This window comes from Plectropomus leopardus, chromosome 8 (assembly GCF_026936395.1).
Source record: "Plectropomus leopardus strain MGB_pleo_1.0 chromosome 8, ASM2693639v1, whole genome shotgun sequence".
NCBI classification, from domain to species: domain Eukaryota; kingdom Metazoa; phylum Chordata; class Actinopteri; order Perciformes; family Serranidae; genus Plectropomus; species Plectropomus leopardus.
The window spans coordinates 35,617,739-35,635,304 of record NC_142183.1 but is presented as its reverse complement, the minus strand read 5'-3'; the positions used below and the strand labels follow the sequence as shown (position 1 = coordinate 35,635,304).

Sequence of the window (17,566 nt, the reverse complement as noted above, 5' to 3'; positions counted from 1 at the left end):
GGTTTCCATTACAGATTTACGTAAAAATTAAGTGATATTTTCAAAATGTCGATAAAACACAATCGTGAGATGATGTTTCCACTGAGTGATGTTCTGCGACTTCTCCTCTGGTGATAACATTCAAAGAAACATGGTCATGGATGTTCAAAACATTAGCAGTTTTATTTCTTTTGCAGCCACCGTACTAGCTGTCATTATTTACAATCCAAGGCAATGTAGGCGTGTTATAGTCATAATGGAAAGGCGAGCCCCTTATATGTGGGAGTGGCCACATATGAGGGATTCCTGGGAGCTGATAGTCCACAATTTCACGGAAGAATTACGGATTCAAAACTTCCGGGTGATTCGCTCATTTTTTGAAGAGTTATGCGATGCAATAACACCTCTTGTAGCTCCTGCTGCATCATGAGGGAGCCAGTTCCTACTGACACGCACATAGCCATAGCATCATGTGACCTAGAGAAGCTAAAAGAAGTGTTACCATTGCAGTTTTGCTAAATATGGCTTTGCCTGAAATACCACCTCAGGTGAGTGTAAAAACTTTTTTTGCAATAAATGGGAGTGGTTTTGAAATTGACATTTTTCCATTTGACGTATTTCATATGTGGAATTCGTGCAATTTCAGGGTTAATGGAAACCCACTTTCTGGCAAAGACCAGATAAAAATCATTTAAGGGGGGAAATTACCTGCAGTCTGGTTGCTTACATAGTAAAACTGAGTGACCATTTCCACAGACAGCACTAAATTCAAGTGTACCACAGCAGATTGATTGTAACAATCTATTTCACTGAGTAAATTTTGTTTTCATTCACTAAATTTTTCCAAGTCACTTTTACTTGAGTTTTTTTTCTGAAAGCTGTTCAGGAACTTTTAGTGAAAATAACATTTGCAGATTTTTCATATTTAAAAGCCAATCAGGAGATCAAGGGATTAGCTATGTCATTTGAGCCAAATTGAGGCTTTTAATGTGAAATATCTGTGCAGCATATGTTGATTTTCATTGACAGTAGCTTTAAAGCAACCCAAGAGCAATTAATTGGAGGAAAGCCTCTTTCTAAAATAAGATAAAATTTATCTTAAAAAAGAGGCTTGTTCAGCCAAGTCTCATCCAGCACTCATTTAATACTGCTGCTTAGACTGTATCATCATCATCACCTTGTGTATGATATGCTTGTGGATGGCGTCAGTTTGAAACACTCCCGGTAACAATGTGAAATAAGGAGCTGGTAAGTTCCTATAGAGTGTGAAGGAGGAGGCACAAGGTAAGGTGTAAAAAAAACCATCACATTCAGACAGGAAGTGAACACTAGACTTCTGCCTGAAAGTCTGCAGTTTGTTGGACTCATCCACCACCCTATAGGGACCTTTGTGCTCCTTATATTATGTTGTTAGCACAGATGTGACAGGTTCCACCTGGCTGTGCGCTTAACTGACACATGCGGACGCAGAGGTGACTTTTGCCAATGGGCTCTTATGCAGAAATCACTGCAAAATTAGCAGTATTTGACAACTACGGAATGAAAACAGGCTTGGTCATTGCATTGTTGATTGCATCCCTGTTGATACGGCCATTAATTTCATAATCTCAATTTGAATATGATACAAGATTCAAATAAGATGGTTTTAGTCATACAATTAATCAATTCAATATTTACTAAATTCTTACATCAGTCCTGTTCAAATTTCTGTACGTGTATGTGTGTGTGTGTTTGTGTGTGTGTTCACCAGAATGTTCTATGTGGCATCACGTGAGGGACATCTTCCTGAGGTTCTGTCTATGGTCCATGTCCACAGACACACTCCACTGGCTGCTGTCCTTATACTGGTCAGTTTACAACAATCAATAACTGATCATTAGAACACTGAATATCACTAATATCACCTTTTGAAATAACAACAGCATTTAACAAAAATCCATAATTTCATCCTTCTCACTAATGTTGAAAGAAAAAACACTCACCGTTTCCCATGGTAATTATAATCTGTTGGTAACATATTGTGGAGCAAAACACTGTTGCTATGGTTACCTATAGGTTTCATGCTGACAGATGGTTAAATAACTGACCTATGGTTGAGTGATAATAGGTTTTAATGGACACCTGCCAGGCTACCACAAATAAAATTATTTTCTTTGGCTGTGGTAGAAATAAGCAGAAAGAAATGTGTGTGTTTATGTCTGTGTGTGTGTGTGTGTGTGTGTGTGTGTGTGTGTGTGTGTGTGTGTGTGTGCGTGTGTGTGCGCACAGTACCCTATGACCATGCTGCAGCTGTTTGTGGGAGACATCTACAGCCTGCTGAACTTCATGAGCTTCCTGCGGTGGCTGTTCATCGGTGTGGTGGTGCTGGGTTTAATCTACCTCCGATACACAAAGCCTGACCTCCACCGCCCCTTCAAGGTCAGTCTTTACACACCTGGACTCAGCTGTAGCTGAATTGAATCTAAATCTGTGCCAAATTTAATTACCATAATGCAGTTTCTGCAAAGCACAAATACGTTACATTTATACATTTCAACGTTTCTAGTGACATTTCTATGAGTTTACTTTTTTTTATCTGAAGGTGGAGGGGATCGTTGATGGCCAACCAAGATAAGCCCGCCAACTGTAGACCAAAACTGATTTTAATGGCCTGTCACAGTTTTTCCTCTTGCTTCTTTTTTAAAAAGATTTTTTATGTTATTTTGGTGACCTGTTGCTGTTTCTCCATCGGGGATAGTACCTTGACAAACATTTTCTTTTACTCATATATCTTTGTGTTTCCAAGTAGGATAGTTCCACCACAACTGGATATCAAGATGCAATCTTTTCCTACAATAATTAAGTGGTTATGACCATGCTTTTTGTTGAAATGTAAAGAAATGTGCAGTTTTAATGTAATGTGATGTGTCTGCAGTTTGCAGAAATGCACATTTTCTCTTGGGAATGGATTAGCGTCATTGCCTTCCACTTTGGCCCATTTTGTTCTTGTAGCTAGTATTCATGTTTCACAAAAGGTTATCTGTTCCTTAAAGGGGAACAATGGCCATTTTCAAAATTCATGTTTTATTTATGGATATTTCAAAAATATTAGTAAACTTCATTAACTGTTTATTATATTTTGCCCTTTTTTCAAGTCTTGTTTGCTTTTTACAACAAGTTTTTTTTAATTTATTTTATAATTTTTTAAAATTTTTCTAAACAAATTTTCAATTAATTTTCTGGTACTTTTTACAAACTAATTGCTAATTTTTGGGTCGCTTCTTCTTTGGTGGCTCTTTGCCTTCTTCTCGTGTTTATGAAGGAAATACAATCAATTCGCTCAGGTTTCAAAGGGTTTAATATGCATGCACATCTTTGTGTGTGCTTACATACAGTATGCAGATAATAATATTAACAGACATCAATTCTGTGGTCTCACAGGTCCCGCTCTTCATCCCTGTGGTGTTCTGCATCACATGTTTCTTCATGGTCTCCCTGTCTCTGTACTCGGACCCAGTCAACACGGGGATTGGATTTGCCATTTCCCTCACTGGCATCCCCGCCTACTACATCTTTATTTACTTCAACCACAGACCAAAGTGGCTTCAGAGGGCTTTAGGTGAGTCATCACTACCACCTTTCGCAGTGGTATAATATGTGGCTGATTGGCTGGACAGCACCTGGCACGGCAGTATGATACGCAGATGTGCAGCATCAGTTTATAAGCCAAAGCGAACCTGTCCATATACTTTCACCCAGATGGCCGGTGTTCACTGTATGTATGTATAGCCAAACCATAATGTTTTTTTCTAAACTCAACTACATGCTTTTTCTGACATTCCTACGTTGGCATCCCTGGTCATTAACAGCAGACACAGAAAGATGCCTAGAGTGCAATATGTAGACCTGCAAGTCCACTGACAAAGCAACGATATGTGATGACTTGGGATGAGAACATGATAGACGAAAATAAATGGAATCAGTTTTGGTATTCCTGCTCATGCTTTTCATGTCATGTAGCCCAGATTTTAAACAATACAGATTTTTTTTTTGTTTTTACATAAAAGTCAGTTCACTCATTATGGAAAAAAAAAATAATAGAATGTCTATTATGGTCATAATGTCTGAAAAACAACCCCTAATGATTCGATATGGGTTATCTGTTGTATAAATGTTAGATAGAAAAATTGGGGCACAAATTTAAAACCTGAAGGCATTTAGCAAGCAGGGAAAGTGTAAGGCAGTAGATATACTTGCCTTTTAACCCTTAGGGCTTGCTTAAATATTACACAAACTCATACTACTCTGCTGTAAAATCTGCTTTTCAAAATCAAGCTTTAACAAAAATTTTATTGATATTATTTTCTACTGTTATTGAATTAATTTATAGCCCAACATCAGTCGGAATTATAAATACCAAATTCTCATTTATTTTCAGAATTTTATCCATTCAAATGCCATGATGCCACTTTGTTTTTAGAAAAAAAAAGAACACAAAGAATGAATTATTTTCAATATACCACATACTAAGTATATATTTTTTTCTTATTATCATAGCCTGGGATATGTCAATGATTAGCAGCAGAGTTGATTGTTATACATTATTGTTTTTGTATATTAATATGATTTTATACTTTCTTTGAGTTTGTTTTTTTTTTTAACCAACATCGGTCTTAATAATGACTATTAAATATTTTCATCCTTTAAATTAGCAGGGTTTTGTCATGATGCTACTATGGTTTTTAAAAAATGATGATCCCATATGTCAGTTATTACAAGCAACATAGATTGTGACAGTGCACCTCGTGGAAATAGCATGTTATTTCACCATATGCCAAATATGGTAAAAATGACAAGTCACCAGGTGGAAATAAAATAGAAAAATTAGAAATTCCAAGGCAAAAGCCCAGAATGACACCCAGAAATAATACTATGCATGTTTTTATGCTTCTGTATGATCAAAAATATTTTTTTTGCACTTAACAGTCTGAATGTAACAATTTAGTTTATTTTAGACTTATTGTTGGAGCTGAGCTGGAAATTCGCAGATTAAAGAAAAACAACAACAACAACAAAAAAAAAACAAAACAAAACAATCTTGCCAAAATGTATGCTATATGCATGAACACAGGCAAAAACATCAAAAATCAATAGGGTAAAGTCACTTAAACACCAGATTGAACTGGATTTTTTCCTGTTTGATGGCATGGTTAAAAAGTTCTATATGCCATGCCTGAGAACGCATAGATAATCATAAAAGAAGGTGAGGGAAGCCCTCAGGTGGCAACAATATCTTTAGCGAGAGTGTTGGTCTTCCAGTACTTTTTTTTTTGCTAATGAAATCTTATTCCCATGTTGTAATGGTTTTGTGTATTTAAAATTCCTGTCATTATTTCAACCAAACATTCTCATGAACTTCATATCTGTCATTTCACCTTCTATGTAACACGAGGGTATGATTTTCTTTGTGTCCCCAGATTCCTTTAACAGAACCCTGCAGATCCTCCTGCTTGTCATCCCTGCTGAGCAATAACAGCTCTCGAACGCTATATCACCTCCTTGGTCCCTGCGAATCCCACATAGAGTTTACACTAAGTTGAACTGTTATACTCTCCAAAACTCTTTTAAGACAAAGATTGAAAGTTAGAAATGTCTGTGCTGAATGAGAGTTTATATAGTGTGTTTTATTAAAGGATAAAAGATTTATGTTGAAAGAAATGAAATTTGTTGCCATCGTTTTTGTTAACATTGTGATTATTCCCCGAAAATTGCCATTTTCTTCTCGACCCACTCTTACTGTGTGACTAAACAGAGCATGTCACTGCACATGATACAGTGTTAGTATGTATTATCATTCAGTGTCTGGACTAATGTGAGCTTATTATTCTGTATATCATCTGATTCTTTGTAGAAATGATTGTGCCATGTTATCACCATTTCCTTGAAGTCGAAGCAACGTTATCTCACATAAAGACATGAAAAGACTTACCTCTTAACATAATGATGGCATGTAATGTAAAAAATTACAGGTGGCAGCACAGTTGGCTTTCAGTATAAAAAATACTTGGCTCCACCTGTTTAAGCAGTTGAGGCAACAAAACCACTTGTTTAGATTTAGATAGAGATGTGATGAAACTACTTAAAGGATGTATGTGTGTAAAGTTTAAAGTAGTTTGCAGTGACTTTTAGTTTCACACAGGACATGAACAGCCGTCTTCTGGGTAAAAGTCCCATGTTTGTTGGATCCCTCCATCCTGACATCCTCCCTATAGGCCCATTTCCACTGGAGGAACTAGGGGGGAGTTTTATGGGGTCTCATCCACTGGTGTGTGTCTCCGCCACAGAAACTGCCCTAGGAGGGCAAAACAAGTCCCTGCCTTGGGTTAATTACTTCAGTACGGCCCCAAAAAACTGCTGGGTGGGATGTAAACAAAACAAGTGCCATTTTTAATGCTGCAATCCTGTGATGTCTGAATAAATGATGACTTTTAAACTGCGAAAATCCACATGAATGGCCTCAATTTGGAAACTCTGAGATAATTTTATAACACGAGTTGCTGACTTTATGTCAAAATGCATAAACGTGACGGGCAAAAGTCAATGTTTGGTCAGTGGTAAGAAATATTTTTATTAATTCATGTACAGAAATAGCTATCAACCTCTTGTTGAAACGCTCTGGAAAGTAAAAAAGCAACCCATCTTCTTTGTAGCTTCCATATTGTTCCCGCTTTATGACCTCAAAGGTCATGAACAATGACTTCCCAACTTGGAAAGTTTGACCCCACGACATCACATGAACGCAGTGTAAAACCCAGAAGAAGAGAGAAGAACATCAACTCTGGAGTCCAGTGTCCTAGCGGGGACATACACTGCAATGGAGACAAAAGTTTAGAGGACCAACTTTGAGGCCTTTCTTTTAAATGTTAGCCTTCTAGTGTGATGTAACTGAGCCAAGGAAGTCATGTGTCCAACATGACAAAGGATTGTAATTGTTTTTCCACTGTTTCTATGGTGCAGTGGTAATTTTAACACAGTAGTGGCCACCATTACATATAACAGTGAAGAGGTCATTGTTATTTTAATGTATTTCTTTGAGAGCAGATCTAAACCACAGAGTCAAATGTGTTGATTATGTTTCTTAACTTGTTTTTAGGAGGTACAAATTTCAAACATTGTGAAATGAGCACCATGTCTTTGAATTTCAATACCAGCCACTGCGAACAATAACAGAATGGGGTTCTCTGTTATAAAGGTTGAACTAAAGGACATATTCCCAGGAACAGGTAGTGTGTATTGTAACACATCCTAATGAAATGTTGATAATTATCCCTGTTCCTGAAATTTGTATTTGAATCCAGTTGCAGGTTGAAAATACCAAAATTTGCCAACAAATCTAAACCTTAGTCTGTTCTTGCCTTTTAATGTACAGTCTACAAATCATTCAGGTAATATTAGCAGAGTTTTCCTTTTGTTGTTCACGAAAAAGTTTGTGCTTTTAGGTGTCAAATGCAAAACTAGTTCAAAACACAGAGAACATACCTGTTCTCCTCAACTTGCTGTAATAATGCTCAATTCTCTGTTTGTATGCTCTGTCAGATTGGGTAGCTATATTAAATTTGTTGAGCCAGTTCAATTTTACCATGTCGTCCTGCTGTTTGTGTGTCTGGTACACCCAGCGGAAATGAAATGTCACAACTGTGTCACAATATGTGACTGTGAAAGCGCTTTTGTGTGATCACAGTACTGCACTGTAACATTGTTTTGTCTTACATGCTGAAAAATAACTGCTTGGCCATCCTAAAATGGTTAATCTGGTTGACCAGTTTAAGGCATGTTTTTGCACAATCTTTGATGGTTTAGGTGGTCATATCAGCTTGTGATGGTCACTCCTATCCTCTGAAGTTCCTGTAAAACTGAAACCAAACAACCAAACAAATCAATGTCCTTGAGTCTGGAGAAGTTGCAGTTTCACGAGCAGGAACTATGAAAAGCAAAGGGCATAAATCAGTTCAGTCTGCTGTCATGGGATATACTTAAAGATAAATGGGCGCAGCTTGATAGGCTGCTCACACCAGCATGTCCGGCTGGTGGCCCACCTAGCTAAACCATCAAAGAGCAGCAACAACTGGATCAGGACCATCTACGACCATCTTCAACCAGCTAAAACCATTCATTCATTGTGCATAACTGCTTGTCCTCATAAGGGTTGCGGTGGTTAGTACTGCCGCAACACATCTTCCTGTGTGGCAGCAGTGCTAACCACCACACCATCGTGCTGCCCCAACTAAAACTAAATACCAGCATAAGCTGTAAATTTTAGCTGTTTTTTTTTCAGTAGCGTTGCCAAATAGCTTAGTGTTATGCGTCACTTTATTTATGGCATTGTATCATTATTGCATTTGCATTTTGCATTCTCGATGAGATCTTATTTGTAGCGTTTCATTAACTCACTGTTCTTCCTTTTTGTATTTCTGCCATTTTCTCCTCTGCTTAAAAGACTCCTAAGACTCTTAAAAGTCCTTCTTCCTACTCCTAACATAGTTTTTCTGTAGGAGCTATCTTACGGTCTAAGATGCTTTGTGAATGCATTTTATCCATACCTGGACCTTGTTCTAACTACAATAGTAAGTTCTTTGAAAATTCACCAGTCTAAGAATTTTGTCAGAATTTCATCACAAGGAGTAACTCTTTTGTACCAGGAAGCCTTTGTGAATACAGCCCCAGACTGCAGTCGAATACCCCTTTTTGCTAAGGAAGGTTCCTAACTGAGTGAGATGAACCAGAAGTACTGTTCGAATTCTCCTAAAATTAAGCAAAGGTGCATCAATGCATCCTTCATAATCTCCTTTAGCATAGGATACACAAGAGCATCCTTTACCAAAAGAAAGGAGAGAATCCGCCCCACAATTCTTTGCGGCAACAACTTTGTGTGACGAGCGACTTCGGCCGCTATTTGGGGAATCAGCTGATTCATGACATCACAGATCCACAGTCTGTATGAGCCAAAACAACTTCAAAACACTAACACATCAACATGGAGCTGTGTACTGAGCTGTGTGAGCTGCTTCTTAAGCTTTAATATACACAGGCTCATAATCACATCATTGCCCTGAATTAACATATGAACATATTTGTCATTATATATTATATTATTTGCTATATATATATATGTATCTTATATTCTCATTTTGTTATTATTATCATACCATGTTTTATGTGTATTTAATATTTAGTTGTAGCGGTTATTAATAACTACGTTAAAATTTGGATTTTGCACTCGTTAAAGTAAAAGGGGCACCATTCTCCATTCAGGAGAAAATTAAATCTTAAATTGTGACAGTGTTAAGACATGTCATTACTTTAATCAATCTCATAGTCTGTACCGTTTATTCTGTATACATTGATCTTGTTTCTCACATGAAATAATATCCACAGACAACGACTTGGCGATAAATGAGGACAATTTATTTAGACTAATAAAATAAAGAGTAAATAGATGAAATAATATGACATATAAAAGGACAGTGAACACATAAAAGGGAACCTACGTGATGTATGTTCAGGTGATGTAAATAATTAATTATGGATGATAGTGGAGGAAATACGTGACCGTCTAAAACGTGGATACGCACTGAACGGTGACGTAGAATTTAGAAATTTGGCATTAAAGCTTCGCTATACGACATCAGCTCTGATCCTGAAAAAATGTTATTCTGCCTACTTTTGTCGACTTGATTAGACTTCTCGGAAAGTCCAGGTCTCGCGTCGCTCCAGGGGAGAGCTGCGGCGCGTCTTCCAGAACGAGTGACCCGCTGAAAGGCGGCGGCGGCAGGCAGGTGGAGTCGGTGTCTTGGCGGTCTTTAACTGGCCTCGGTGTTACGCCTCAGCGAACCGGTAAAAATCTTTAAACAAAAGTCCACTTAAGGGCGAGCAGCGGATGCTGATAGTTTGTGCAGCAGGTGTTGCTCCTAGATCCGTGGCAGAGAGTTGATGGCGAATCATGGAGTGTCGCTTCTCAATTAAAACTTCGCAGAAATAATCAAAGTAATCCCACTGGTCTGAGGGAGTCACTTTAAATTATTAATTTGATTTTACTTAAAAACGAATTACCAAAAGTGTCTTTACTGACCAAAAACTGGTATAAAGAAAAGCGTCAAAGAGATTTAAAAGAAAATGGCTTCAAAAGTTCAGCAAAGCTCTGGTGAGCTGTTGCGGCTCCGCTTATAAAATTGAAGAAAAGAAAAGTTACGAGCGCGGATGCACGAGATGCACCGCGATAAAAAGGAGCGAAGAAAAACTTCAGAAAAGAGAAGAGGAGAAGCCTTGAGAAGAGTGAGCTTAGAGAGAGAGAGAGAGCTCTGAGCTAACTTTAGAGAGAGTCCTCAGTTTTATCTTTTTCGATTTGAGTGCGGATGGAAAGGCGAGTTAGCGAACTTTTGCACCGAAGCGATCGCGCTTCTGGTATAATTTTCTAAAAGACCTAATGTAATTTAGGAGACATTTATGTCTCTGAACTTAATTTACGAATTACGCGATCTAAACCGTGGTGTATAAATTCACGTATCTCCTCACCACTATAGTCTCATCACAGTAACTTCCAATGCACGTTAGGAGACCCAAAAGTAATTTATAACGTAACACATGATTCTGAAGATCCTTTGCTCAGTTTTGTGAAATATGTGACCACACATAACATAACATTGTACCATGGATCCTAGAAACTTGTGATTACTTAGATATAGGATTACTTTTAACATTATACAATGAATTCAAAATACGATATAATTACAAAGTTGGTTATGAGCTTACTAATAACTAAGACCACTAGATGGCAGTATAGCTCTATTATAACAAAAGGGGAATAAAACGTACTTTACCTAACTCATTCAAATTACATGAGATGAAAAGAATGAGAGGTGCTCCTATCTGTTTACTGAAGCATGGAGACAACCTCACCCCCAGTCACAAAGACTAGGGAAGAAGGGAAATTTTAACTTACAACCTTGGTCCAAGTCATTCTGTCAGATGTTTATCACAACACAGGGTTATATAATGGCTTTACCCAATGTTCGACCAGTTGGTTATCTCAGCAGGGGAGGCAATACAATGGTTGTTGGTATTGCTAGGTGATCCCAGGAGGTCGTTCAGATGCCTTACATCCTGTGGTATGCTGATGGGACCTTCAGAGTGCTTACCTTCCACCATATGTCAGGATGGAGGGTGTCAGATGCTGACACTTTCCCGTGGCTTAAGCCAGAGCGTGTTGCAGACATCCCCAGGGGTATAAGTTAAGTTAATTAACAACCCCCTGTTGGATGTTTTGGGTTCGTAAAACAGTGTCTCTTGACGTGTCCCCCACTTGCCCAGGGGACATTGAGCTCTGGAGTTCCTCAGAGGGACAAATGTAATGACCACGCCAAGGCAGTCCACTACATAGTATTGACTTTTCTCTCTAATAGAGCTGGAGTCCAAATTTTGAAGTTAGGGAAAATGTCAAAGGAAAAAAAAGAAAAAAGTTAGGTGAAATGTCTCCTGAAAAAAAAACATGAAAAAAAACAACTCTTTTTTGCAGTTTGGGTCCTAATTTTGAACTGCAAAATTACAAACACTCAATCAAACTGAGAGAAACAGCAGGAATGCTGATAATCCTCTGTTAGTTTGTGACTGGAAGCAACACCTTTCACATTTCATGCAGTCATTTCATCCATTTCGGACATAAAAATAGTGATTAATGCAGCTTTAACAAGAGTGTTTAACAAGAGTGTTGTGTCTCTTACATCCAGGTAGCATGCTGATGTTCCAGCACTAACATTAGGACCTTTTGTCATTTGATTCAATGGTTATTATGACTTTCCATCACCTTCCCGACCGCATGTGGACTCTCTGCTCCCCTGGTAGTCTGCTCACATTTCACATTAGCCAGTCAGAGTACACCACCTCTTCCCTCCTGCATCACGAATGAAGTGGCTTGGCCCTGTGTGGCCTGGTGTGGTCATAGTCTTACTCCAAAGGGTGTGAGTGTATGTGTGTGTGTGTGCGTGCGTGCGTGTGTGTGTGCATGCGTGCGTGCGTGCGTGTGTGTGTGTGACGTGCAGTCTGCTGATGTGGCTGCTCTCCATTCCTCCCGGGTGGGATTTGCAGGTAATCTGTCTGTGTAACCGCTGCCCTGTGGCACACTGCATTCCCTCTCAGCACTGTAAATGGAGGGCTTTTACTGCTGATGAGAGGATGGCAGCATGGAGACAAAATGCCCAGGAGCTTCCACTTTAGCGCTGAGCCATAAAAAAGCTGGCTTAAACTCAGCTAGCATTAGCCTTTGTGAGAGCAGAGCTAGCTGTGCCCACACTGCAGTCGCCTGAAGCTTTTTTTAGAGGCTGTCACTGCTCAGGTTGTAGTGTTACTTTAACATTTATTTAAATGACTTCACATGAGCATTAATTAACACATGAGGGGAGGCCCTACTTCATAGTGCTTTACAAGTAGCCTCTCACAGTCTGGTTAACTCTATGTTACTAAGGACAGTGTAAGATAATGTAAACATTTAAGTTGCTACATTATTTTCGCTGTATTAACCCTTAGGGACTGTTTGGTGCATTTTACATGCTTTTCATTCTTCTTTTTTCTTCTTTTAATTTTGGCTGTGTTCATGCATATGGCGTACATTTTTGCAATATTTATTATATATATATTTATATGTTTTTGTTCAACCTAATTATGTCATTTTTGTTTAAACCATATTAGGCACATGGAGAAAATACATGCTATTTGCCCTAAACAATTCATGTTGTGTGCTTTTTTCATCTTAAAACATAGTGGCATCATGACAGAAACCTGGCATTTAAAGGGTTAAAATTAACTAAATGAAAAGAGAAAATAATATTAATGTATAATATTTTTTAAAAGCTTAATTTTTAAAAGTGCATTTTGTGTACAGAGTGATGTGTTTGCAATATTAAAGCAGGCCCGAAGGGTTAAAGGAAATTCAGCTGGGCGTCTAACCTTGCCCTCTTTAGCATTCATAGGCAACATATGAAATGGTGTAAAATACACTTTAATATTATTGTAAGCAGTTTTAGGGACAAAAAATAAACTGAAAATATAAATACAGTATCACCTTACCCACTGAGGTGATGTAGAGGGGGCTGATATGCAAAAAGGTGCTCTATCTGAAGTGACCTCTGCTTTTATTCCTTATCTTGGGTCTTCCTGGTGAAGTGGAAACCTAGGACTGTAAGTTCTAGGTTTCTAGTAACACAAATATTTTGTCTAAAATGGATCTCCTTGCTGACCGCAAGTTAGACTTTTTATGTTTAACTGAAACGTGGCAGCAGCCGAATGACTTTACTCCACTTAATGATGCCACTCCTCCGGGGTTTGTTTACATCGCTCAACCTCGTGATTCCGGTCGAGGGGGAGGTCTCGTGATAATTTACCGGGAGAAGTGGAGGATAGCGCCTGTGAATGCTCCTGTCTGTCACTCATTTGAGGCCACTGTATGTCAGCTCTCTGGCCCTATTCCTACTATTGCTGCCACCTTGTATCGCCCACCGAAGCCTAACAAGGACTTTATTACCGACTTCTCAGCCTTTCTGATGCACCTTTCCACACTCTCACCAAACATAATACTTCTGGGGGATTTTAACATTCATATGGACAATGCCAATAATACTCTCACCAAAGACTTCACATCCTGTTTGAACAGTTTTGGACTGCAGCAATATATCAATTTTCCCACACATGCTAAAGGACATATCCTGGACTTAATCTGCTGCTCAGGTGTTACACCTGTTGGCTGCAAAGCAGATTCCCTCCCTCTCTCAGACCATATGTTTTTATCATTCAGTGTTAATCTCTCACTCTCCAAATCCAACCCTCCACGCAATATAACTTTCCGTAAAATCAACCTGGATAATTTATCCTCTTGTATCAACAGACTTCCCAGTGTTGACAGGTTTTCTACCCAGGATGAACTGCTCTCACACTACAACAACTGCCTTCATAACCTTTTAAATACTCTTGCTCCACTCAAAACTAGATCTGTGTCATTCACTCATACTGCACCTTGGTTTACTCCCACTCTCAGACAGTTAAAAGCAAAAGGACGTCAACTTGAAAGACTCTATAGGAAAACCGGTCTCACTGTCCACAAGGACATGTATTCAAATCATATTCTCCACTACAAAGACTGCATTTCTACAGCCAAATCCATATACTATTCTGGTTTAATCAGTTCAAATGAGGGTGACTCTAAGGCCTTTTTCTCCCTGCTCACAAATATTACAAAACCGCCAGAGTCACTTCCTCCTCAACTGTACTCTTCTGATTTCTGCAACACTTTGGTATCATTTTTCTCTTCAAAAATCGAACATATTCACCAACAACTTACATCCACCTCTGCTCCAACTTCACCTGCTCTAGTTCCATTTGCCCCCACCCATTCACTCTCAGTATTCACCCTACCTTCAGTCAATGAAGTTTCCAAATTCATTAAGAAATCCAAATCGTCAACCTGCCAATTCGACCCTCTTCCCACTGTCCTTGTAAAAGCCACCCTCCCCTCTCTGTCCCCTCTCATCACAGACTTCATACACTCTTCCCTTACCACTGGTGTTGTGCCTTCTGCGCTCAAAACAGCTGCTGTAAACCCAATACTCAAGAAACTTGGTTCTGATCACAATAACCTCAATAATTTCCGCCCAATCTCAAATCTTCCATTCATTTCCAAAATTCTTGATAAAACAGTTGCTGCTCAACTTCACAACCATCTATCCTGCAATAATTGAGGTGAACAATTTCAATCTGGTTTCCGTCCCTTCCATAGCACTGAAACAGCACTCCTTAAAGTCACTAATGACTTCCTCCTTGCTGCTGACTCTGGTTCACTATCCATTCTCCTTCTGCTTGATCTGACTGCGGCAATCGACACAGTTTCCCACACCATCCTTCTGGACAGACTTTCCTCTCTTGGCATCACAAACACACCTCTTAACTGGTTTCATTCATACCTTTCAGGCCGCACTCAGTTCATTCAGTTAAAATCATTCACCTCCCATCCAGTCCCCGTTACCTCAGGTGTTCCCCAGGGCTCTGTCCTGGGGCCCCTGCTGTTCATTATTTACCTTCTCCCCCTCGGGTACATTTTCCGCAAACATCATATTCACTTTCATTGCTACGCGGATGACACCCAGCTCTACCTTTCAGCCAAACCTAACTCCACACTCCCACCTTCGTCCCTCACCAATTGCCTCCTTGAAATAAAATCCTGGTTCACCTCTAACTTCCTTAAATTAAATTGCAATAAAACAGAACTTCTTTTAATAGGCACAAAATCTATGTTAAACAAACTCCATAATTTCTCTATACCCGTCGATAACTTCTCCATCTCTCCCTCCCCTCAGGTTAAGAGTCTGGGTATCATCCTCGACAGCACCCTCTCCTTCGCCTCCCATGTCAATAATATCACTCGGTCTGCCTACTTCCATCTTCGTAACATCAACCGGCTTCGTCCTTCTCTTACTCCTCACTCAACTGCTGTTCTTGTTCACAGTCTGGTCACCTCCCGTTTAGATTATTGCAACTCTCTTCTCTTTGGCCTTCCACATAAAACCCTCCATAAACTACAACTGGTCCAAAACTCAGCTGTCCGTATCATTACATGCACCCCTTTAATCCATCACATCACACCTATTCTACAACAGCTATATTGGCTCCCCATCACATACCGCATCAACTACAAAATACTCCTCCTTACCTTCAAAGCTGTCCACAACCTTGCCCCACCATATCTCTCTGACCTCCTTCACATACACGCTACACCCACCTGCACCCTCAGATCTTCTTCCTCCATCCATCTCATCGTCCCCCCCCGCCCGTCTTGTTACCAGAGCGGCTGAATGCTCTGCTCCCCAGCTCTGGAACTCACTCCCACCTGACCCCCGTAACTCAGACTCACTACCACATTTCAAATCCAAGCTCAAAACCCATCTGTTTAAACTGGCTTACTCCCTCTGATCACAATTGCATTGTCAAATTTTATATTGTATTTCTATATTTTATTTTGTCTTTTTAATATTGTGTCTGCTACATGTTGATGATGTAAGGTGACCTTGAGTGTCAAGAAAGGCGCCTATAAATAAAATGCATTATTATTATTATTACTGAAATAGGGGAAATCTGCCACATAGCTTTTATCAGCCACCTGCTGTTTTTGTTATATTTCAGCTTTTTCTTTCATTTCTGACAGATAGAATGATGTCTAATATTTGAATAGGTTTGAAAAGATTGTGTTGGGCACAAACAAAGAAAGGACCCACAAAGCAGACACAGGAAGAATTGCAGTTCAGGGTGTTTTAATACAAACAAAGTCCGTACACGGTAAATCAGTCCTCAGGCAGAGGTATCAAAAATGGCAGGCAAAAGAGTAGTAAAAACACATGCAAGAATCAATAACAAGTCACAAAGAACACGGGGAAGAACACTGGATTGCTCACACAGGTGATAAAGACAATCTGGCACAGAGGAGTGGGAAGACAGAGACTAAATACACTGGGGCAATTCAGACAATGACACAGGTGAAACACATTAGGGCAGGGCAGGCAATCACACAGGAGGGAAACTTGACAGGAAGTGGGATCTGAAATGGGAGGAGATGTGAGACACCAAAATAAAACAGGAAGTGCAAGAACCGACAGAAATAATGACAAGCAGAAACCTAAATAAGAGCTGGGCATGACAGATTGCAATGAATGTGGTGTACATAGTGAGTTTGTTGACCTAGTCATGGAGTTCAAATATTAGATTAAAAAGTACATTATTGCAGGACTGGTGGAAACAACAAATGTCTCAAGCCAACTCATGCATTAAATATTGTCTTTTGGAAGTGCAGCCATGAACATGCATGTATACCAGCGCCAGCCTTTCAAAGCTGTAATAGTTTTAGGAGCGAGCATCAAACTCCAGTCAAAGTGATAGCTACAGAGGGCCACTCAATCCCCCAGGTCCCCTAAAAGCTCAAAGTTGACATATTTCTGTACTTGTAGCAATTGGCACTGTGAAAACTAAAGCCACGCTCAGCCCAAATCTGGAGGGAATGCACAACAATGCATCCTCTCAGCTAAAAGCAACAACAAAAGAAGTCAGCCCTGCAAAAAAAGAGATCTCCCAGTGGAGGGGCAGACTAAGAACATACAACAAAAAATCACACTTCATTTCCCAACCACACATCGCCATATCTGAGCCTCTCATTAAAGCCAGCAAATAAGCACCCCAACTCTCTATTTTTATACTGTAACAATTTGTGTTTTTATTATTAAAAAAATAGAAAAACTAGGGAAAATGTGAAAAAAAAGACTTTCATTTTTTTGTCTGATTCAGTGTTAAAAGGTGTGACCTGTTCATTTTACCTTAAGGCAACATGAAGGAGATAATTAACACACCAAAGACTTCAGGTTCCAGGTGCAAGATGAAAAAAAAACAAAAAACTATGCAAGGATTAACTATAACTATAAAAGGTGCTACATTTGTGTATGTGTGTGTGTGTTGAAATGGCTCTATTACCACACTGTGTCAGCTCGAGGAACAGTCATGCTGCCAGCTAAGAGATAACACA

The 17,566-nt window shown here is 39.3% G+C and overlaps 1 protein-coding gene across 1 annotated transcript in view; it reads left to right on the top strand.

The window, feature by feature from the left end:
* slc7a11 (solute carrier family 7 member 11) overlaps positions 1 to 7,586 on the top strand; it is a 32,355-nt gene extending 24,769 nt beyond the window's left edge. Inside the window, exons 9-12 of the mRNA XM_042493313.2 lie at positions 1,730 to 1,826; positions 2,248 to 2,397; positions 3,400 to 3,577; positions 5,436 to 7,586. Coding sequence (XP_042349247.2) covers positions 1,730 to 1,826; positions 2,248 to 2,397; positions 3,400 to 3,577; positions 5,436 to 5,491 — 481 coding nt within the window. The 3' untranslated portion in view covers positions 5,492 to 7,586. The remainder of the gene's footprint in view (positions 1 to 1,729; positions 1,827 to 2,247; positions 2,398 to 3,399; positions 3,578 to 5,435) is intronic.
* The last annotated feature ends 9,980 nt before the right edge of the window (positions 7,587 to 17,566 follow it).